The sequence below is a fragment of the Anser cygnoides genome, chromosome 8 (assembly GCF_040182565.1).
Source record: "Anser cygnoides isolate HZ-2024a breed goose chromosome 8, Taihu_goose_T2T_genome, whole genome shotgun sequence".
Lineage (NCBI taxonomy): Eukaryota > Metazoa > Chordata > Aves > Anseriformes > Anatidae > Anser > Anser cygnoides.
This window is the reverse complement of record NC_089880.1, coordinates 13,632,401-13,655,681: the sequence shown is the minus strand read 5'-3', so window position 1 is coordinate 13,655,681 and position 23,281 is coordinate 13,632,401. Positions and strand designations below refer to the sequence as shown.

At 42.2% G+C, this 23,281-nt stretch overlaps 2 protein-coding genes across 7 annotated transcripts in view; both read left to right on the top strand.

Moving 5' to 3' along the window:
- Nucleotides 1-23,281, top strand: part of RABGAP1L (RAB GTPase activating protein 1 like) — a 248,438-nt gene that overhangs the window by 81,962 nt on the left and 143,195 nt on the right. The gene's annotated exons all lie outside the window — the stretch shown is intronic.
- Nucleotides 3,343-23,281, top strand: part of GPR52 (G protein-coupled receptor 52) — a 53,379-nt gene continuing 33,440 nt past the window's right edge. Inside the window, exon 1 of the mRNA XM_067001806.1 lies at nucleotides 3,343-23,281. This exon is cut by the window's right edge and continues 16,680 nt beyond it. Coding sequence (XP_066857907.1) covers nucleotides 5,305-6,390 — 1,086 coding nt within the window. The 5' untranslated portion in view covers nucleotides 3,343-5,304 and the 3' untranslated portion in view covers nucleotides 6,391-23,281.

Sequence of the window (23,281 nt, the reverse complement as noted above, 5' to 3'; positions counted from 1 at the left end):
GGTAAGTGCTCCATAGAGTATCTGCATTTCAAAAATGTAACCATGAAACTTGCATCGCTTGATCTCTTCTGCAGGCACTGGGGTATGTGGATCCAGCAGCTTATAAAGTGACTTATGGCGCTGTGTACAGATCTGTGATAGCAGAAAGGAGAAATGAGGCTATCGGGTGGGACTGGCCAAACACTGGACCAGGGGCCAGGCAAGCTGTGAAACCTCTGTCCCTGGAGATGTTCCCAGTTCAGCGGGATAGGTCCTCGTGTAGCATAGCCAGAATTTGGCGTTTGACCTGACTTTGAAGTTAGCCCTGCTTTCAGAAGATGTTGGACCAGAAGTGCCTTCCAGCTGAAATATTTTTAATAGATTGACGATTGTTTGGAGATGAAATAGTGCTTTTATGTGTACACGCATACATTTGTATCTCATGTTCTATGCCTGCTCACCTGTGCACTTGTGTAAGTCAGAGCTCTTTCAAGGCAGGTGTAGCAGGGGGTGGATTTCGGGAAGAGGCTTTACATCGCAAAACCGAAACTGATTTCAGCTTTAAATATAGCACTGATCAGACTTGGGAGCAGCTATGAACACTAGTCTGATGTGTAAGTAGAAAACAACAACAACAAAAATAAGCCATAAAAATAGAATTTTTAGGCAACTCCTGATTTCTCTTCCTGTTCTTCCTCTTTAAGCTGCACTACAAGATGCAACCTTTATGGAAGAAAATGATTCTGGAGGCCCTAAAAACAAAACCAGGGTATTCATATGATGTGGTGGACAAATAAATGCTAGAGGTAGTAAAGATTAAAAAAAAATAAATAAAGCAACACGAAGAGACACCTTTGTTCTATAGGCTGAGAAGAAGGTGGGTGGAAGAAAATAGCAAAGACTTGGGCGAAAGAAAAGAAGAGGAGTTGGTAGAGAGCTGTGAATCGACATTGTCGTTCGGGTCTGTGTCTGAACAAGTAACTGCTATGTTCCGCATCCCATGCTCTCAGCTGCATCTCCCTGCTCCTCTGATCAATGGCTTTCTTTAAAAAAGATTTTAGAGAAACTTAGTCCATTTAGTCCAGCTGACAATCCAATATTTTAACAGAGTCTTGGAAGACTTCAAAGGAGAAATGAGTGATGCAATGAGATAGTTGCTGCTTTGTACATTGCAGGATTTGCTTGCATCAGTCCTGTTTTCTTATGGGAAAAAAAAAGGGGGGGGGGAGATTTAGAAAATGGCAATATTCTGATTCATTCTCAGATAAGAGAAATGAGAAATAGGTTGCTTCCTTGCTCGGAGCTCCTAAGTCAACTTCTGGACAGGCTGTTTCTGTCAGAGCTTTACCTCGCTTCCTTGCAGGGCCATGCCCATCCCTACAACTTTCACAGGCTTTCTTTTCAGACATGAAGCTCAAGTTCCTTTCACATCTCTGTTTTTAGCAGGGTGCTTTGGTGTGAGTCTCCTGTTTTGGATGGTAACTTCTGTTGTTTCTAGATGATTCCCAAAGAAGGTGTGGAATCACTGCTTCCATTCAGCTTGAAGGAAGAGTGCTCTGTCCTCCTGGACAGCACCATCTGTGGGATTTATGCTGCATGCAAAATACCTGCCTAGGGACACCTGTTATATTCTGCCACTATAACTACTCTTTCTCACTTCCTTTTCTTTAGATGCAAATAAGATCGTGAAGCGCGTTTTGTTTAGAACTGTGCCGGAGTCCCTGATGTGTCTTTCCCTAATGAAAACTTTTTCTGTGCAGCTTTTTGATGTGCTGCCTGTGATGAACCGTTCCAGTAATCTTGTAAACTTCTGGCTGGAATCATGTAGTCTCATCAGGACTAGCTGATTTGTGCTTTCATTTTCACTTGCCTCCAAATGCGTGTAAAATCCTCTGCACCAACTTGTAGTTTGCCTCAGGGCGCTGGGCTCCGGGAGCACCAGCGGTGCTGCAGCCGCTGGCAGCTGGCAGCAGGCCCTTTGTTTCTGTAGCGGAGGAAGTCTGCTCGTAAAGAAAGAATTCAGATGTCCTTACTTTTCAATCATTTTGTCTCTTTCATTACAATTCAGGCAACAAGCATTCTACCTGCATCGAAAACCAACCAGCAGAGGTTGCCATTGACTTTTCTGTTACCTCTTACCTGCTGAGCAGCTCTCGGCTTTCTTGTACAAGACCGGCAATATTTGGGTGATGTGAGGGCTTGTTGTCAGAGCTCGGGCCTGTGCGTGTACTAACAGGTGCTGCAGTGTTGTCTATGGCCTGAGGCTGACCCCACGAAGGTGACTGGGTTGCAGTGCTGTCTGTAACGTGGAAGCCTCAGGAGTTACCACTGCTCAAATCTGTATCCAGCACAAGGGACTGAGATTGTCATTTCTGCGGTCTGCTTAGTTTTAGGCTTTGCTGTTGCTCATCTGCCTTGCCCTTGGGTCTCTTTCTAACAGCTGGGTTAAGATGCTCTGGGCCCTTTCTTTCCCTAGTGCTAACCCCAGCCTGGCCTGAGGAGGAGAGGGAGAAGCCCTGCTTGTGCCCCCAGTGTGCACGGTGCTTTGTTCTGCTGCTGCCCAGGAGGAAGGAGAACTGCTCGTGTTGTTCCACCTCTGCTACCAGTAGCTCTTGCTTAGAGCCCTACACTTAGGCAGTAAATGTAGTCGGTAAATTTCTCACAGCCATTCACCATTTTGAGGTACCGGAGTGATTTTTGTCTTCTCGTCAGTCCTTTGACGGCAGGCTTTGCCCTTACCGCAGGGTGTTACTGCGAGCCCCTTCCCCACCGCCGCAGTTTGTGCTGCCTCAGGTTTCTCGAGCCGTGTCACTCAGCCCGCAGCGCTTGCTCCGGGCTGTACCTGAGACACAAGCTGGTAACCCAGAGCAGCGCACTGCAGCTTTGCCTCGACCTAGCGCAATTCCAGCCCTACTCGTTCCTAAGGCCTGGCTTTGCCGAACCCTCCGCTGCCCTTCTCCGCACGTGCCTTTTGCTGAGCTGTAGCCCAAGCCCCGCTCCGTGCCTGCTGCTGCCCCGGCCCCGCTGCTCGCTCTGCCCGAGCCGTGCTGGGGGCCGTGCGGGGCAGCTGCCGCCCGCGGCCGTGCGCTGCGCTCCGCCTGATTTCGGGCTGCCCTGACGGGAGCCCGAGGGCCGCGTCCCGCACCCCGCCGCCGTTCCCCCGCCGCGCTGCGGGGGGCGCCCAGCCGCGGCCATCGGCTCCTCGGCGGGGAGGAGGAGGAGGACGAGGTGGAGGTGGAGGAGGAGGAGGAGCAGGAGCGGGCTCGGGTGCCCGGGGGGGCCGGAGGGGAGCGGCGGCAGCGGCCCCGGCCGCCCGGCGGGGAGCGCAGCGCCCTGCCCAGCCGCCCGGCGCAGGGCGGGGAGGATGCGCGGGGGGGGGGGGGGGGGGTTGGTGCTCGTCCTGCTGCCCGCACACGGGGCCGGGGAGCGGCGGGGCCGGGACGTGCCGGCAGGCGGAGGGCTGAAGAACCGGAACCATTCGGGGATGTTATAAAACCCCAAGGACTTCGTGCACGGCGCGGCGATGCGCGGCGGGAGGCGAACTCCAGAAGGCGAGCTTGCCGTCGAGTTGCTGCAAGGGAATCGAAGACGATTTTTCGTTTCTGGTAGCTGAAATTCCTCTTGAAGCCCCGGCAAGGGCTGCCGAAAGCTGCGGAGAGGTTCCGGTACTTTTACAGAGACTTGAAGCGAATGCCAGCGTAATATCTCAATGACCTTGGAAATCGTTTTATGTGGATTCGTTAATTCTCACCGCCAGTCTTCTGGTCTCAGGAACTCCAGGATTAAAGATGGTTTTAACCTTCTAGGGGCCTTTCAAAAAGCAAGATTGTATACTATTAGTTACCTGCCTAATGATTCCTGAACTAATCAAGCATTTACTTTAAACTGAACGCAGAAGATGCTTTCTTTTAATGTTTGCTTTCTCCACAACTGCGAATAAAATGAGCAAGGTAATGTCCTGCAATTAGAAGAACAATCTTGTTTACACAATTGTTATTATGCTGATCATCTAATAAATCTAGCAATCCTAAAACTACCTAAAAGAAACAGCAGAATAACAGAATAATGGAGTAGTAAACAATGGCAGCTTTTCTAGTCAAATCAGCATTTCATTAGCTTCACAGCAGAATGCAGATGGAAGTTTCTGTTCTTGTAGTGTGGGGGTTTGTGAAATGATTCAGGTGTTGCTACAGAGGTGAGCGATATCATGGATATACCTATAAACTCCTGTGTGCCGATCCACTCTAGCAAATACAGCAGAGTTTCCAAAGATGATTATTTTAAATTGCCATTGCTGAAATTAAATTCAAGAGGATTTATTTTGTCTGTGGGGACCTTGAATTATGCTCCTGGCATTAATAATTGTAATGGACTATAACTGTTTAAAAGAATTATGAATATTGACACAAGTCTCCAAATTCTATTCTTAAACCCTTTGGATTTTTAAATGAGTAGACACGATCTTCCTCCTTGTACGTGAGATGTATGTTTTCTTTCTTGGGAGTCAGAGGACAAATCTGCCTTGTCCCCCACCTGTCTCCCTCCAAATAAAATTCATTATTCATACCCAAACAGTGGTGAGTCTATTGGAATTAACCTTGACAAAAGTGTTTTCCTTACCTTTCTAATGAGTAGCATGGATAAGACAGAGTACCATCTCCTGAACAGAGCCAGAACAGACAGCATTAGATGATGAACTTTTTCCTTTACTCTCAAGTCACTCTGTGATTTAAATTGAGACATTAAAAAGATTGCCTCCAGCAACCGCTGGTCCAGGAAACCTGAGCTGTACCAAGATTCCTCCTTCCCTTCCTTCCCCTCACCCCACTGTATTCCAAAGTAAGTGACTTTCTCAGGAAAATAAACAGATTTCCCCCCTCTTACCCTGGGAAATGAAGGTGGCTCTTCAGTTTTTATTTCCGTATTCCACGGTACCTGTTTGTTTTAGAAGTGCCTTGTGTTTGTAAAGATTGCTCAAGAGCACTGGAGGAGCTGATCAGTGGCCTTTCTCTTTCTGGCTTTTTTTTTTTTCTTTTCTTTCCTTTTTTTTTTTTTTGATGTTTTTCTTTCCTTCTTTCTTTTCTTTCTTTTCTTTCTTCTTCTTTCTTTCTTACTTTCTTTCTTTCCTTAAAGCTAAGGTGTGCCAGAGGTGATGCACTGATGCTGAGGAGGCATCAACAGCTATGGGACTGTAGAACCCTCTCAAATGTAAGCACTGGCAGTGTCTGCAGAGAGATCGTGAGACGCTGAAGCAGAGCTTAGCTGCTGTTAAGCATGTCATCTGCTCGCTAACACTCAGAGCGCAGTGTTCCCTAATCACAAAACATGAACCAGTCCCGATGGATTGAATGGAGGACTCTGAATCTGAGCAGTAGTGTTATGAACATATCTGAGCATCTCTCCTGCCCTCTTGGATTTGGTCACTACAATGCAGTTGACATCTGTATCCTTGAGACGGTTGTTATTATCTTGCTAACTTTTTTAATTATTGCGGGTAACTTAACTGTGATATTTGTTTTCCACTGTGCTCCACTTCTGCACCATTATACCACCAGCTATTTTATCCAGACCATGGCCTACGCTGATCTTCTTGTTGGAGTTAGCTGCTTGGTTCCTACCTTGTCACTGCTTCACTATTCAACAGGTGTCCACGAGTCCTTGACCTGTCAAGTTTTCGGATACATCATCTCTGTGCTAAAAAGCGTGTCTATGGCGTGTCTTGCTTGCATCAGTGTGGATCGCTATCTCGCTATAACAAAGCCTCTCTCCTATAACCAACTGGTCACACCTTGTCGCTTGAGAATCTGCATCGTTTTGATCTGGATATACTCTTGTCTAATCTTCTTGCCTTCCTTTTTTGGTTGGGGAAAACCTGGTTACCATGGAGATATTTTTGAATGGTGTGCTACCTCCTGGCTAACTAATGCCTATTTTACTGGCTTTATCGTGTGCTTACTGTACGCTCCCGCTGCCTTTGTCATTTGTTTCACGTATTTCCACATCTTTAAAATCTGCCGGCAGCACACCAAAGAGATCAATGATCGGAGAGCTCGATTTCCTAGCCACGAAGTGGATGCTGCTGGGGAGACTGGGCACAGCCCTGACCGCCGCTATGCCATGGTGTTGTTTCGGATAACCAGCGTGTTCTACATGCTGTGGCTCCCTTATATCATATACTTTCTGCTGGAGAGCTCTAGGGTGTTGGAAAACCCGGCACTTTCCTTCTTAACAACGTGGCTTGCTATAAGCAATAGTTTCTGCAACTGTGTGATATATAGCCTCTCCAACAGTGTCTTCAGGCTGGGACTGCGGAGACTGTCAGAGACAATATGTTCATCCTGTATGTGTTTAAAAGACAGGGATGTACGGGACCCTAAACCAAGGAAACGGGCTAATTCCTGCTCCATTTAAAGAGAACTGGTGTGTGTCATCAAACACGGAGTTTTGATAGTATTTGCTGTATCTGGGAACTTACCAGAAGAGGAATGTTTACGTGATTAGTGTGCTATGCTGTTAGAGCTGGGTTTAAAAGTGCTTTTGGAAAAGAGAAAGGCTGCTCTAAGAGGGGTCACTGAACTTTGCATATAGCTCTTGTGCGATTGTGAGGAGAGCCATTCAACAGAGGTGACGAAGAAAGTCAGAACTAAAATCTTCCAAAGGGCATGTTATACCTACCACATCAAAGGAGGTTCCTCATAAAATAAATAAGTTAGTTACTACCTTATATTTTTGCCCTTGTAGAAAAGTTATCTTACTATCTTTGTGTCAGAATATACTGTAGCCTTCTGAATTTAAATATATTTAAGAGGCAACAATCAACTACACAGTAAGTGGCTACCTGTAAATTATATTCCTGAGGACTTACAGTAGATGTTGCAGATTAATAACCAGCTCTGTCTCTGCTCACATCTTGTACAATTTTCAGTTCTACAAACAGTCCGCGACGCATAAAACCTACACCAGGCATGATGCTTTTGGATAAAATGGCACATTCTGGTACAACTTTCACAGACCCTTGCCCTCGTTTTCCCTGTTATTTATTTATTTATTTATTTATTTATTTAACTATTTTCTCTCCATTCTGTGCATCTCTAAATTCCATCAAGTTGCAGTGGTTCAGTTTGAGGACACCTACAAGGTAAAATGAGTTTCAAATCACTCTTCCTGGAGAAAGCAATAGCCTTTCCTGGCCAGCTGAGTATCTGCAGCTGCCTGTGTACAATGACTTTTTCAGTCTTTCATTCTCTCAATCCTGTTAAATTAGCACACGGTATGGATGTAGTGTCCTTTAGGGTGTACTAAAGCTTTTTCTTTATTGGCTACACAGATAATCCTAATGCAAATATGATAATCGCACACAGCAGTGTGCGATTCTGCTTAGAAAACTAAAAATAAATAACAGAACCTTTTCTTTGGGAAGTCTGAATAGCTTACTGTTGTAGCTGTCAATCCTTTGTGTGAACCTAGCTTGCACATACTGTATTCTTTTTTATCAAAAATTTTTTTAGAGAAAATGTAAATTGTGGTCTGTGCCTAATGTTTTCATAGCACATGGAATAGGTCAATGCTACAGGATTAAACAAACTATACTCATTTTAAGAGAAATACTTCTGTGCAGTTGTTGAATCGATGTTTGTTAGACAAGTGCTCTTGGAGAAGGTGAACAAGACAGTTTAGTATTAAATACAGGCAAAGAGCTTCAGTATTTCCTTTTGTAGTGAACTGACTTTCAGGTCCACTGATTGAAACTTTTTTATTTTGCAAGGGCGCACATTAGGTTTGTGTAATAAACTGCCAGGGGTTCAGATGCATGCCAATCAAGAAAATATTTAAATTATTATTTTGAACCAAATGTAATTTTCTTAGATGGTTATTGGCTTTTAAAGAAGGCCCAATTATTGATTATTGGTGCCTTTTAACACTGCACTATTATTCCTTCTTTCACCAAAATGCATATGTAAAGACCGTGCCTATTACTTTTTGTACCAGAAGCTAGCCACGTTTGCACACCTGTGGTTTGACTCTAGATCTCCCTTAATTATGTACTCTGTTTTGTTGAGGTGGTTCTGAACCCCTGTACATTTTTAAACGTGTAAGAAAGTTGAAACAATGGAATAAAGTAGTATTATGTATATCAAACCCAGCCTTGGCTTTAGTTCCCTGCTGTTACACTCTGTTCTCTGTGAAAGTTCCTCTGGGCTCCGATCAACTTACGAAGGAACTCATGAAGGACTTACAAGTTCACTATTTTAAATCCCAAACTCAAAGCTGTTTGCTTTCTGTCTTAAGCGTTTGTATGCTGGTTTCTAACATTGCACAACCTTTAAAGCAGATTCAAATACATCTTGAAACGTTCCTCTGGCTAAGCTGAGCTGTTGCTGACAATTAGCCCTGACCTATTAGGGAAAAACGAGTAGCTCTCCTTGTGTGGACCTCGTATTCCTCCACGTCTATGGGAATGGGCCTGTCGCCTCCTTTTGAAAAGTTGCTGTTTATTTCCAAAGATTATTTTGGGCTGCTCCAGAAGGTTGTGTAAGCCTGTCTCTTCTCTCAAACAAGACCTGGATTTGTTTAGTTCTGTGATCATCTGTATCGTTTCCTGCTTAGTTGGGTTCTCAGTGTGCAAGACTTAGTTAAGGAACAGTGAAATATCTCATTTCTCCCAGCTCACGCGGCTGGTGCCATACTGATAACGTAGTTCTACAGCTGTGCTCCAGAGCTGGGCGCTTCCTGCTTCTGGTTTTGTTGGCAGTCCTGGTAACAGGTTTCTGTGTGACCTCCAGAAGTTCAAGAAAAGCTCTAGAAAATCCTTGAAGCTGGTCAAACCTTTTATTAAAAACAAGAAACACAGCTAGAAGGCAGTAGAATATGTATTTAGCGTGATACTGTAACTACAAACATGTAGAAATACACAAGCTAACTCATTTGTATCAGTAGTGCCTTAGTTGAACCCTGCTTGTATAACCTCAACAGAGTTGACACGCATCAACTCGGAGCTTTACTGCCTGCAGGCGGGAGGCCGGGACGGAAGGCTCCTTTCTGCAGAGGCTGCAGCACAAAGTTACGCGCCAGCCGCTGGCCCCTTGCCCCACGGGGCAGAGTTAGCAATACGTCCCTCTCGACCATCGTGCTGAGCTTGTTGAGTTATCAGGTGGGAGTGAAGATTTCCCTTTTCCTTAGGCAGGCTTTGAAGGGAGAGAATATAGCAGAAGTCCACTGCCCTGCATACAAATCCTAGCTCCCTATACTCCTCACTTTTTTTTCTTTTCTTCCTTAACCATCAACATAGCGTTGGTGGAAGAGCACTAATTTGCTTGTCGGGAGCCTGAATTTCACTTTCTGTAAAATCACACTTCAACCTGTTGTCTGTAAACCCGAGTCTCCTACTTTCCCGGAAAGTGTCAAATTAAACATCTTCAGCAGAGTTAAATACTGCATTTCCTATCGCTATTTTCCAGGTGATAGGATTTGACCCAGTGGTCAGTCATGTGAATTTTTAAGTTTAGTATTTCATTTTTCAAAAGTGCTTTCTAAACTCATAATGTATTTATATTTTTAAGGGAGGTTTGTTATTGTTTTACTAATGCTATCTGAGGATTCCAGCTGGTGCTGACTTCTCTTCCAAAAATGATAAAGCCAGACGTTTTGATGGATAAAAAAAGTCCAACAGAAATTTCAGTCATTCAATCTGTCACTTTTAATTTTCAATCTGTAAAAAGTTACATGATGTTGTATGAAAATCTGATTAAGGAATGGGACTTTTAAAGCTGGCATCTCTTACACAAAAATGTTTTAAGCGTATATTATCCCAGTTTCATATGCCTAAAGTTCTTCATGATGTATAAAGTAGCTAGTAATAAGATCACCCAATGCTAACTAAATAAATAGACTTGATCGCATCATTGCTGATATTATAGGTAATAGCAAGGTAATTGCCAAAACTTTAGGTTCCTTCCTTAAAAAAAAAAAAGAGTCAGGGGAAGCTAACAGCTACTTATATGTAAAATAGTAAATAAAAAGGTTAATGTGAAGAGAGACGTCTAATAGGTAAGCAAAACAAACATGCATAGAGTTCCTTTGTGCCGGTAGGTTTCTCTGGAATACTTCTGCTTGTAGTAGGCAAGGTAAAGGTCAATTGTGTTACTGTGTTTAGAAACTCATGTCTCCAGCCTAAGGAAAAGGAAAAAAAAAAATCCTGTAATGGCAGAAAAAGTGCTACCAGAAAAGTAATTTTTTCTTCACCAACTACTATTTGCTTCCTTCTTTTCTGGAACAGCTAAGTGAATTCCTCTTCAAAATAGTCTTTAAAGGGAAGGACAACTGTAGTAATGAAAAGCACAAGGCTGTCTTTTAAGTGTTTACTTACTGTTTTTCTTATAGTAAGATTTTTTTTTCCACTTACAAACCCATCTTGTGATTGTACTTGGTAAAGCATGAGGTCTCACACTAGGCTTATTTTTGTGCAAAATCTTTGTGCGTCCTCTGCTGAAAAGTTGTGTTCTGCTTTACTGAGCCACCTTTCCCAGGTACAGTTTATGAAGACTTTTTAAAAATAGCATTTATGTCGTTTTTACAAATATTTTTACGTCATTAGTGTTTGCCAACTGAATATCTGTAATCATGCTCAGTTTTTATCCTCACCAAAATTAATAAAAATGTCTTTTTTTTAGTAAAGTAACTTACCAGTCAATATTAGAAATTGGCTATTGAGAAAAGGTGGATCAATATAACAACTTGCAATTTCATTAGCTTCTTATCCTGTGTATGACAAATGGAGCTTAAATATAAACAACAGATAGTTGCTGCAACAGGGTATCAAGTTGCTGGGAAATGCATCAGGGTTTCTACTCTCCCAAAGCTGGTTTTCAACGTGAAACTGTTTCATCTTTCCATATGGCAGCTGTAGCCCAGCAAATAACCATATGGATTTTTTTTGTGCTGCTGTTGGAGTGTCGAGGCTCTGTACGCCAACGTCCGAGCTGCTGCTGCAGCGAACGCGCCTTAACCAGAGGTCTGGCTCAGTCCTGGAGCTGGCCTTGCCAAGGAGACGTGCCAGAGGTTCATCAGGCCATGGGTGCCGTGGAGGTGGCAGTGGCCTCCTCGGCTCGCCTCTAGGATCGGCTCATCTGCAGGGCTTTCAGTTCTGCTGTCACTGCCACCAGAAGGATCGGTTTAAGCCTTTGACTTCCTGCCCCCTTTACCCCTGCCCTTTCTCTTTGGGCTGTTTTAAGTGCGGGGTCTACATCGTTCAACAACTTCACTGAATTAGGTAAAATATTTCGTGTGTCATTTGACTGGCAAAACCTGGCATTGCTTTGTTATCTAGGTGATGATTAATTTTTAGGCCTTTCCAGAAAAGGAAGCATCTCGGAGGTAGCGTTTTCTTGTCACTTGCAGATTGCCTGGAATGTTGCTTAAAGACAGCATTTTCCAAAGACCGCATGATTTTTGCTAAACCAAATACCAAGTTAAAGTAAAATCTGATTTTTTTCCCATTTATCCTATATGAGGTTGTTTTTTTTTTTAGTTTATACTGAATTCATATGTAGATCTCTGCAGTCATTAAGCGTTTTTAATTGTTAACAATGGACTATGTCATTATTGTAGATCAGTGGGATGAAAGCGATTCAGAAGGATATTTAAGGTAGCTTCCTACTCACAGATTTTTCTAGTCAAGCTTAAATGATATGACTCCTTTCTCCATCTGATGTTAGGAAAATCCTTCCAGAAAATATGATGTGAGCTCAACAAGCTTTAAGTGCTAAAGGAACAGTACGTGAGTGGAGGAGAAGCTGTTAATGGCTCTGTTCCTCAGCACAACCTCAAGAAAACATCAACAAAATCTAATCTCCCTTCAATATCCATGATTTCTGTGGACTTTTCCTTTCTCAAAGTACTGTGAAGGATAGGTCGAATATAAGGAAACCTTAGTGCTGTCAGCTGTGCTGACAGGAGGCTGGGAAAAGCAATTTCAGGCAGTAAAAATGCCTGGAGATTTTGGGATTTTATCACAGTCTTATGCTGACTCCTGCCAAACATAACCCTCTTGAGAAGGTGATAGAAATGCTACAGGCTTTTCATTTTACTCTTAATCACCCTGTGACTCGATTTGAGCAAAGCGAAGGCGATTCTGATCGAAATGCGACTTCTATAAATGCAGTCATTACCAGGCAAAAAAGTTGTACGTTTTGTATCTGGTATTCACTCAGGCCTCAAAGCTTGTAATCTAAATTTTACCATCAGCAATATCAGAAAAAGTGACAAAACACAAAGTTTTTTGAGAAGAGGAAGCTTAGAGATGTCAGCATTAATCACACGAGGGTGTTTCTGCATCTTGGTGATACTGCTTTTTGGTTCTGTTTTCTTTAACTGAAATGCATATGCCTGTTGTCTTGTTTCTCTTCTTTTGTAAATTATTTGAATAAGCACAAATTCTTTTCATCGTGGAAGAAGTCTGTTTTATGAAATATTTTCATGAAAAATTGGATAGTGCTTTGGAAAAGTATGATTGAGTGCTCCCTGGGAGAAAGTGCAATGTGTTCCTTATAGAACACACAAGTGCTTTGAATTTCATACACTTCAGTTAGGGAGGTCTTCAGATGTCTGAATGCAGTGAAGGTTTCTAGTCCTTGAATGTGTCTCTCGAGTGGTATTTATGCTTGTGCATGTATTATTTAAAAACTGTTCTTGCGTGACATTTGAATTTATAATTGCAAATGGACAAGTGGTATTTCCAGCGATCAGGCAGATTCGTTCTGACCTATGAAAGACATCTGCTGAACCCACAGGCTGTTAAGGCTCCCGGAGTGATGGCAGCGCACGGGTTCTCGTGAGCTGTGCTGTTGTGGGGGGACAAGGCCGGGATGTGCGGACTGAGGCGGGAGAGCTGCTGGATGAGCCTCTCCGTGGCTCTGGGGGGCCGGGCACGGCAGCGGTGACCTCTGGCTGAGTACTTTGTGTTATTGCCATTGTGTTACTCTATGTCTGTGCTCACATCTGCGCTTAAACGCCAGTTGTCAAATACAAGACATTCGTGTCATTTTGGAAGATGTATTCTCTCCTCTTTCCTGCTGAGATTCCTGTAGATCCCTTTCAGTACCGCGTGCCATTTAAACCTCTGATTCATGCTCTCTGACTAAACCTGCCGTGGTTTAACTGGTTCCAGTTGCAGCAGCAGAGGCAGCAGAACGAAACGTGCCTGTGCCTCGCCTCGCCTCCTTTCACCTCGGCTCTCCCAGGTCAGCCTGGCAGCTCCGAGCAGCGCCACGTTTCAGCGTCCGGGCTGTGACATCCAGCACGCTGGTGTGGCCGCCAAGCCCTCGTGTGCTCTCGTACCCGCACTGCGTGGGGTTCAGCAGCCAGAAAAGGGCTGTGGGAGACAGCTGAAGGCAACAGTGCCTTAAAGGGCTTCAACAAGGTTTTTGCAGGGTTTAGAATAGTAAGGAAATTAGTAGAAAGTTTTTTTGAAAAAAGGGGAAAAAGAGAGCTTCGTATACTGTGAGTAATGAATTACTGGGTCAAGAACAGATTGATCTTTTTTTCACCTATGCCCTCACAAGGAAAACAGGATCTTCATCAGAGAGTTTTAGTATAACCGGGTGGATTTTGGACACTCCAGTTTTTGTAATGATAGTTGTGCAACTATACATATTTAAGGCTTGTGAACAGTCATATAATGGCAAGGTTCCAGTGGCAGCTTTTTCTTCATTTCAAGGGCTTTGGGGACCACTTTGTGGCTAGAGTCAGATAAACACCAAGCATATGCTAAAACAACCAAAGCCAAAACAGCCAACACTGGCTATCGGTGAAAGACCTTTATCCAAAACTGCTTTCTCCATAATATTGGCTTCTTAATGTTTTCCAGGCCACACTTCGTATTGGCGTATGAAGATGACGTAAAACACTAAGAAATCTAATAAATATAATTACATAATATCATAATAAAATTAGTTTTAAGATTTTTAATTTTTCAACTCAGGCCTTTAGGAGACCATATTTTCTGATGTTCGGTATCTTGGGATCCAATTAATTATTTTCCTTTGTTGGCTGTGCTTTACTTTGACCTCTGGTGTGTGGTTTTTTATTAATTCAATCTTAAATTTGAATTTGAATTTTAAATTCAATTTTGCTGTTACTTAGATATGTTCTTCACTTGACTCATGTAAAAGCCTTTATGAGAATATTAGAAAGATCATGTCCTTCACGGGAACACTATCGAGCCTTAAATCTACTTAGGATGTATTCCATTGTACCTAAAAGAAGCTGCTGTTGTACCTTTTCTACCAGATTTCAGGTGTCTTGGCAATAAGCCTCAGCTCCAGGTGCCAAGTTCTCCAACCTCTTCTGTTGAGCTGGAATATTATTTGCCACTGATTTTTTTTGTAAATGTTACTGACTAAAGAAACTCTGTTTTGGCAGTGAATCAACATTTTGGGTGGGATTTATGAAGATACTTTCTGTTTCTATTGTATGTATTTCCTTTGATTTTGATGAGAGTATGTAAGGGTTATTGCTTAAGTGCAGCTAGAAGTTGCGTCCATGTTATCCCTGTGAATTTGTGGCTCCTTTCTTCTGGTTTGCCCTTCTTCTGGCTTGGGAAGCTCTTTTGGGGGGGAAAAAGTGTGTTTGTGATGGTTGGTGGTTGATACAATTGTGCTTTGATGGTTGTTTTATTTTATGAATTTCACTGCATTAGCGATGCCTGTATTTTAAAAATAAAAATCATGGCAAAGTGCTCTTGTAATAGTGGTATTGATTTTGTTTGTGGTAGAAAAATAAATTTATAGCAAGACAATTTTCACTGGTAAAAGGAGATTTGAAATGTGATGTAGGTGAGGAACACCTGCTGATAATTTATTTGGGGAAAGATTTGAATTTCAAATGGCAGCTGAGATTCAAGAAAGAAATGTAAATGCTGATCCTGAAGTAAAGCAGCCCTCATTTTTCAGCTGGTAATGAAACGAGTTGTGTCCGTCTCCTGTCAGCAAGAAGTTCTGGGTTACCAGTTGTTGTCGCATGGAAACGTTAATTTAACAAGCAGCAGTCAACCCCAAAGCTATGGGACAGTGGCAGTTATAATAAAGGAAACTATTAGAAAGCATCACTACCATCAGCGTGGCATGCCTGGGTCTTGAATATTGTGTGCAAGCCTGGTCTGTGGTATTCCAGCTGGAGGAGTGGTGGGGACCTCCTTGGCTCTGAGGCAGAGTGGAGGGGCTGGGGGCTTGGGCCTGGGGTTTGGGTCCGGGGCTTGGGCCCAGGACTTGGTTTGGGGGCTTGGGCTGGGGACTTGGGGCTGGGGGCTTGGGCCTGGGGCAGGAGAAGGAGGCGCAGGGCAGTGAGAGGCCTGCACAAGGCCTGAGTGCCCTGGGCAGGAGGGCGGCTCGCAATTGCTCGCTGTCTCCCTTCCAGTGGAATAAAGATTGAGGTAGTGGGATGAAAACAAAGCCTGCGGAGTGAAACTGGGGGATGTGTTGACGAAAGACACTTTTCCATAGCCACCGTTAGCACCTGCTGTTGCAGGCGGCATAATGCCAGAGCTGAGGGTCAGCTTGAACTGTCTGCTCTTAGTTCCTGCTGTCGCATTGTTGCATCTTTAATACTTTTCTTATACTAACCTTGCATACTCCTTTTCATAGTTTTTCTGTCAGGAAGAGAATGCACAATTTACTGCATCTGGTTTTTATGAATAAAATTGTGAGTGAAACATGGACATCTGTGGCTGTGCATCTTTGTGTGTCTGTGGAACACGGCTGTGAGAATAGAAGTGTCAGGATGATCAAGTGTCCCCATCTTTTCTGCCTGCTGAAGCAGAATATCTGCTGGAAGAGCACCATCAAAGCAGTAGTTCTGATATCAAGTGGTAGGGGGTAAACTTTTCCTTTTTTTCCCCAGTAATCGTACTAGCTAGGAGCCATTTTCAGCAAGTGTTACTGGCATTTCACAGCAAAAAGGGCTTCTTAGCCCTTTCTAAACATCTTTGTTGTTGTTGTTTTAAAATACAGAGTTGACCGAAGTTAACACGGGAACTAACAAGGCCCCACAGTGAACAAGGCAAGTGCCTTGATGAGCCATAGTAAGGATGGAGTATGACTGTGTTGTTCAACTAGTAATTAGCAGCATGTCATTTATTTTCAGAAACAACGCATCATCCATTCAGAAATAAAACCAAAATTCAAACTAGAATTCTGTGAAACTGGGGCTGATATATTTATGGAGTTGGAAACAGCATCTAGTTTGCTCTGCCCGTCAGTGTATCTCCGTAACTGTATGTTCTCACCAGCTTTTTGTAGAGGAGAGCTGTTTCATCCCACTCCTTTCATTCTGCAATTAGATAAGTTAAATATGGTTTGCCCCTAATAACATGTTCTCATTTTCTTTTAAAACCAGCATCAGTAGTGGTGTTCTGCGAATAAAATGTGATGTTTGATGTACATTCAGGTCCTTTCCCCACTTAGATGCCTCATATAAACATTAGTGCCTTGTCTGGTTTGTGTTCTTACACAATTTAAGCAGGCTTGCAGAAACCAGCAAGACCATGGGAACTTTTAGTTTTCTTCTGTATGAAGTGTTTTTCAAATAATAACTGATATACTTGTGCAGTTGACCTTGAAATTTCAGGCAGATATTTGGTTTATACTATAGCTTTGTGTTTGGGAAACATTCTTGTTACTGCTAATTTAAAACACTGAAAAATTAAGGTATAGGTACTGACAAGCATTTCAGACGTGCCTCCTAACAGCATTTACATTCATGCACAGAAAAATTTTGGTCTAGAAGTCAGCAGAACTTTGCAATATTTTCAGCAAGATGCCTTTTTGTAGCTTTTACATGTGGCAGCTTGTTCCAATGATTAGTTGTAGGTAATTTGGTTCAACACTTCATCCTTTCTTCAAGTAAAATTCCCATTGACTTTTGCAGGAATCTTGGAATTTTAAGGAGCCTTGGCTCAGTTCTCTACATTCAGTCTACCAGTGATATGGAAAGCCTTAAACTTGTGATTTTTAGGCAAGTGCATGACATGACTCATGATTGGCTCCATTACAGTAGAAGGGAATGCATCAGCAGCATTACTAATGAGAACAGAAGTCTCACAGAAAAAAAGTGTGCATCTGTGTGTGTGTGTGTATGTTAAAGTGAAAATAAAGTTAACTTATGTCCAAAAAAATTCACATTTTTCATCTCTGTTAAGAAAAACTGCTAAAATGCTAGACCATAAAAGAAAAAAAGGAGTGAACGTTTCAATCAGGTTTGCTACATTGCACTTCATGTTTTCAGTCCAATTCCAGAACAAGCAAATTGACCAGCAGGATTGCAAAACAGTATTAATTTTCCATGTATGTAAACATGCTAATTGTAAGGGTATTAAACTATATTTTGTAAGATTATTAAAAAACTGTAGATATAGATTGTTATAGTAAACACATGACAGTTTAAAAAGTATAACTCCAGAATATTGTTTTGGAATGACTGTGTCTGAATTCCAAAGAGTTTAGCTAAATTTTATTGTAGTTTCTTTGTTGAGCCCTCCCAACCCGATCTATTCTGAAAACCGTATTGCATTGCTCTTATTTTGTAGTTTAATAGCATATTGACAGGTTTTCTTTAAGTGAAAGAAGACCATATGAACATAAAAGGCTCTAAGTATTTTATAATAAATTCATTCATTCAAGATCAAGTCTTATTTTTCATTATTGCCATCTGATACTGTCCATTTTACTTGACAGAATACTTGAACATTCAAAAATAGTGTTGAAATCTCAAATCCTTTAGGAAATATATATATACATTTTTTAATCGAAAACACATTTTTCTATTTATGTGAGACTGTGATCCTCAACAACAATCTTATTTAATTGTTCACTGTTGTGTAGAATTTTTGTTAGATATTTAACATGGTTCCTCGACTACTGCTACAAGAAGCTTTTTTTCTGTGAGAGTATTCCACATAACAGAAGACTGTTGGTCACGCTTCAGTTTATTATTTGTGCCTTCTTTATTGTCCACAGGAAAATAATTTCATGCATATAAATCAAGTTCAGGTCATATCTTTTGCTGTTACAGCTGGACAAAATGTTTCATCTCGGTTCAGTCTTGTCAGCTCTTTCTGGGTCTTTGCAACAGCATCCCTAGCTGTATTTGAGTGGGCCTGCTTTCTTATTAATCGTTTTGCTTTAAAATTAGGGCAATATTTGCATACATTGTGTTACATTTGTATTTAATTGTTCTTAAAGTTTCATTAATTCAGATAGATTTAGGGCCTGATTTTAGTATTTGGTGCCAGTAGATTTGTATCCTGTCTTGCTCACTGCCACAGTCTCTTACAAGTGGTTTGGAAGATTGGTAACTTGGATCCTCATCAACCATGTAGTTATAGGTTGTAAAACAGGCAGCCTTCAATTCACACTCATTTTATTAGTAGTAAGGTCATTCACAAGAGGTAAAATGGTGTGTAGGAATAGACACAAGCCCATGCTGAGGTCTCTTCGACCCTGTGTTCTGCAATTCTGGCTTTAAAGATATCAAACCTAAAACCCACCCCAAACTCACAAACTGAATTCCTGAAGCCAGGACCTACTCAGGCCACGTAGGCCTGCGAGCAGACTTAGGGTGTGCAAGCACATGGATTGAATTTCATACACACAAGGCAGAAGCTACACGTGTTATGTTCCAGACGTGTTTTTGTGCTCCGATGAGTGACTTCCAATAGCCCTTAAAACTCTTCCTGTATCAGAGAACGGGCCTGGTGACACTGGAATTCTGTTGAAAATTATCATTATTATTATTACTATTATTTTTGGTTTGAGCAAAGAATTGTGTGTAGGTTTGCTGTTAGGGCTTATGTAAAATGTGAGGCTGGAGGAGGACATCCTTCCCCCCCAGCCTGCCACACGCAGAGATCCCATCTGGGGCATGGGATGAACTCCAGACAGGGCTTGGAATGCGTCCAGGAGATGGTACAGAAACCTTGAAGCAAGCACAACAAAACAGAACCAAACAAAGCCTTTCGGTGACGCAAGGGTTTTTTCACGTGCGGGAGGCTACAAAGCGTTAATTCCCTCCAGCCAGCATGGGAAGTTTGGGGAAGGGGTAAGTTTTAGGGGTTTCAAGAATGTTTTGGCTGAAACCTTATGCCTTGTTTTGGAGGGTGCTTCTTCTTGTGGTGCTGTCAAATATTGGCTTCTGGAGCAGTGCTCTTTTTATACTTTTGATCAGTTAATTTATTTCTCCCGGTAGGACTGAGCGTGAGAGAAAACAGAAGCTTACACAGCCATCCTTACCTATCCTAGATTATATTTCTAACATTTTGGTATTTGTTTCTATGAAAGGTCATTTTCTCAGACCTGTGAAGTAAAATCTTCTTTAGAAAAGCAAAAACTATTTTTCTGTTCTGTTCTTTTTTTTTTTTTTTTTGGATGGTTTTAAACTACTGCTTTTTCTGATGGTTATACATCATTATTTGATTTCAAAATACACCCGTAGGTCCAAATTTGATCTGATCTGGGGCATTCACAGTCTCTTAGTTTATATTCAGCTTATATTACTTAAACTTCAAGTAATATTATTTTAATCCTGACGTCAGGTATAATCTATACAGTAATAATTCTGTTTAAAAGAAGACATAAACTAACTTATTCAGATAGTGCAAGAGCTGAGCAGAAGGCTTCTAACTAATTTTGCACTTTCAGATCATCCATGTTTCTCTTGCCAAGGTTTCCCTTTGGTCGTTGACTGGTAACCCCACTTCTCAGTTTCTCATGTGCTGGGTCCACAGCTGTTCCAGATCTCTACTCGGGGTCTGTCTTTCAGTTTAAAAGATTTTATTACTCTGAGAAGGTGTCAGAGGAAGCCTGGTGATCTGAATTGAAATCCTCAGGTGCTATTCAGACACAAGTCAGGCAGGGTTTCTTTGTCATCTGCTCCTGCTCTCACAGGGCTCACTATTATAGGGCAGATACTCACAGGATACGGTCTGCAAATTTAAAGGTCATTCTTAAATGGTTATCAGAGAGGCAATGAATAATCATGAAAGGTAGCATTTTGTGAGGCAAAAAGTAAATCACATGGCTCGGAGAGCTTTGCGTATTGCGATCTTTTTTGATGGTGTAACAGATAGAGGTAGGTGGGGCCGCACCTCAAGTACTGTGTTCAGCTTTGGGCCCCTCACTACAAGAAGGACATTGAGGCCCTGGAGCATGTCCAGAGAAGGGCTATGAAGCTGGTGGAGGGCCTGTGAGGAGCGGCTGAGGGAACTGTTTGGTCTGTAGAAGAGGAGGCTCAGGGGAGACCTCATTGCTCTCTACAACTACTCGAAAGGAAGGTGTGGGGAGCTGGGGGTCAGCCTCCTCTCACGGGTAACTAGCGATAGGACTAGAGGGAATGGCCTCAAGCCAGGAGAGGTTCAGGCTGGAAAAGAGGAGACATTTCTTCTCAGAAAGAGCAGTCAGGCATTGGGACGGGTTGCCCAGGGAGGTGGTGGAGTCACCATCCCTGGGGGTGTTTAAGGAGAGGTTGGACGTGGTGCTTAGGGACATGGTTTAGTGGGTGACATTGGTAGTAGGGGGATGGTTGGACCAGATGATCTTGGAGGTCTTTTCCAACCTTAATGATTCTATGGTTCTCTGGACTGCACTTTGAAACTTGGGGATTTAAAGTCAAGTTCCCAAATACACATGCGGGGCTACTGAGTAGACCTGGCCTGATTTTTCAGGGTTACTGAGCAACCCAAAATCCAACTCAAATCTCAGCAACTGTGGATTTGTTAGTAAAACAGGTAAATAATCCTCACAGATAACTTATAAACTTCCTGAGATTTGGAATTTGATCATTTTCTTCTAACTCATTTTACATGGTGATTGTTTTTAGCCTGGTTAGGGATTATGAATAATCCCTTAATCTTTTATTTCTGATTGTTGAGTTGGCTTCCAGGAATTGAAAGTTTTGTCACCAATGTAAATACTGGTAGGAGTTAAACTTAATGGATACACCATCAGAATGAATTCTGTTTCCATTCCTCCTGTTTTTCATTCGTTTATGTATTTTCAAATACCATTTATTTTGTCAGTCTTCTGTTTTTTCTGATTCTCCTTTTTCCTTGTAGTTACAGGCAAGTGCTTTCTGCCTTTTCCAACAAATTGTGCTCTGCAAATAATCTCTGTTGCATTGTTCTGAGGGCACTGTGAGTGGAAGCATTGTGGCTGCAGATGCAGAGGAGAATGAGCTGCTCCACGAGGGGACTGAAAGTAACCAGATGATCTGAGTCCTTTCTGAGGCCGTGTCTAGGTGGTTCCTCCTGAAGGATGAGGGCAGCTGAATCCAGCTACGTGGCTGCGTGCCAGCCAGCATATTCATTAGGATGCTCTGATTCTGCCTTTTGGATCTGATAGTTGTCTAGCATTTGGTTGAGGTCAGAAGGGAGCAGAAAAGTTAAGCAACTTTTCTGAATACAAATTATAATTATGATATTGGTATCAAGTGTTTTTATACTACTACTTCCAGTTTAAGTTGGGAACTGGAAATCTCTAGGGCATGAACAGTTAATACTTAATAAAGAGCAGTTGCAAAGTAAGCAAGATTTTGTTGAGCAAAACATGTTTCAAAGATTCAGAGTTATATTCCAAATTGTGAGCATTTTAACTGGGTAAAAGACTTAGATGAGAGGTTGAACAGTGTGGGGGAAGACAAAACCAGATGAAACAAGGGCTTGTTGCAAGCTGTTGTCCATTGCTTTCATGATGGGTTGTATCCATTGTATCCTTAACGAAGAGCTTGGTTTTGCTGGGCTCCATTGTAATGAAATTTATTTATGAAGTGGGCTGCTCTTTTAACAAACTCAGTGGTCATACTTCTGTCTGATGTCTAGGACCGGTGATAGGATGGGTGATGTACTGTTCTTCATCAAATACATGTGAGGTTGTTTCTGCTAGGTGGTGGCAGGTGGGTAAGAATAAATCATGTTTTGGCTCTGTTGGAACCAACGCTGTTCATTTTTTCTATCTCTTTCCATCAACGAGTAGAGAATTTTTTAAACTTCTTGTTGATGCCAAGAAGCAGACAGCACCCACTTCTTCACGCTCTTTTTTTCCAATTCCATGGTGTGCATAACAAAATAATTACCTTAGCAATGAGAGGTTTCCTAGAAGTTGGCACTGTTACATTTGTATTTGCTATCTTGATTTGAGCGTTAATAATCGTGAAACAGGATTAGCAACGTAAGGCTGGATCAATTGTTTGGGAACACCTTGTTTGTTTGCCCCCGGTAATTGTTGGTGTGAGGCAATTCGCACTGGAGAGATTAGCAGCATCCCTGGCTAAGGAATAAAATAACGTCTTTTCTGAGCCAGTGACGCAGTTTTGTTGAGGTGAATGGCGTGTTTTAGAAAAACTGCTTTTAGAACAGCAGTGCTTACAATTGTCCCCGCCAGCTGCACATTTTCAAGTCTTATGTGTGAGCTCTGGGATCTGTGCCTCCTGTCCTGGGGCACTGTGCAGAGCAGGGCTGTGCCGGAACCGGTGCTGCTGAAACAGAGCTGGAGCCGAGAGCTCCATGGAGGCTTTTCAGGAAAGCTGCAGGTGCATCTTGCAGCATGGTTAGGACAGTTTTCCGGAGTTTGGAGATATTTCCTGGTTAAAGTGTGAAGAAAATCTCTGCTTCTGCAGAGGCTTCATTTACTAGAGATTAAAACCAAAATAGCTTACACATACTTTACAATGAAAACAGGAAAAAAAAATTATACTGGTGTTAGTGATAAATTTGTTTCCATTAAATAATTTGACGAGTGGTGTAGTATTTTAGAAAACTTAATCCCAGAGGGTCAACACACTTCAAAAACCTCTGTTATTTCTGTGTAAAGTAGAAAGACATTTAGCAACGACTTCTGTTATAGACTGTGTGTTAACAGCATCAGAAAGCTGCTGTATCCTGGCACAGCACTAACTGTGTGTCCTGTCTGTACTGAGTTTTGTTCTATTGCCATTGTATAAGGGACACTGTACAGTGAAAAAATAACAACTTTTTAATACCAACCTTTTCACGCATCCCTGCTTGCAAGTACAGTTACTCATTCATGCTTATACTATTCCAAAGTGGACAAGATTATACAGGAAAAATACCTGAGCCACATGGACAGAGCATTAAAATTCTGGTAAGAGTCTGGGTTGTTAGTGCAGAAAAACCCATGCACAGGAATTCATGGTTCTCCACTATATTTGATTTTCTAACGCCTGAGTAAAATAGCAGGATAATTCTAATACTTGCATGGATGCTGCTGTGTATGGAGTCTTCAATCACAGGTTTATGGGA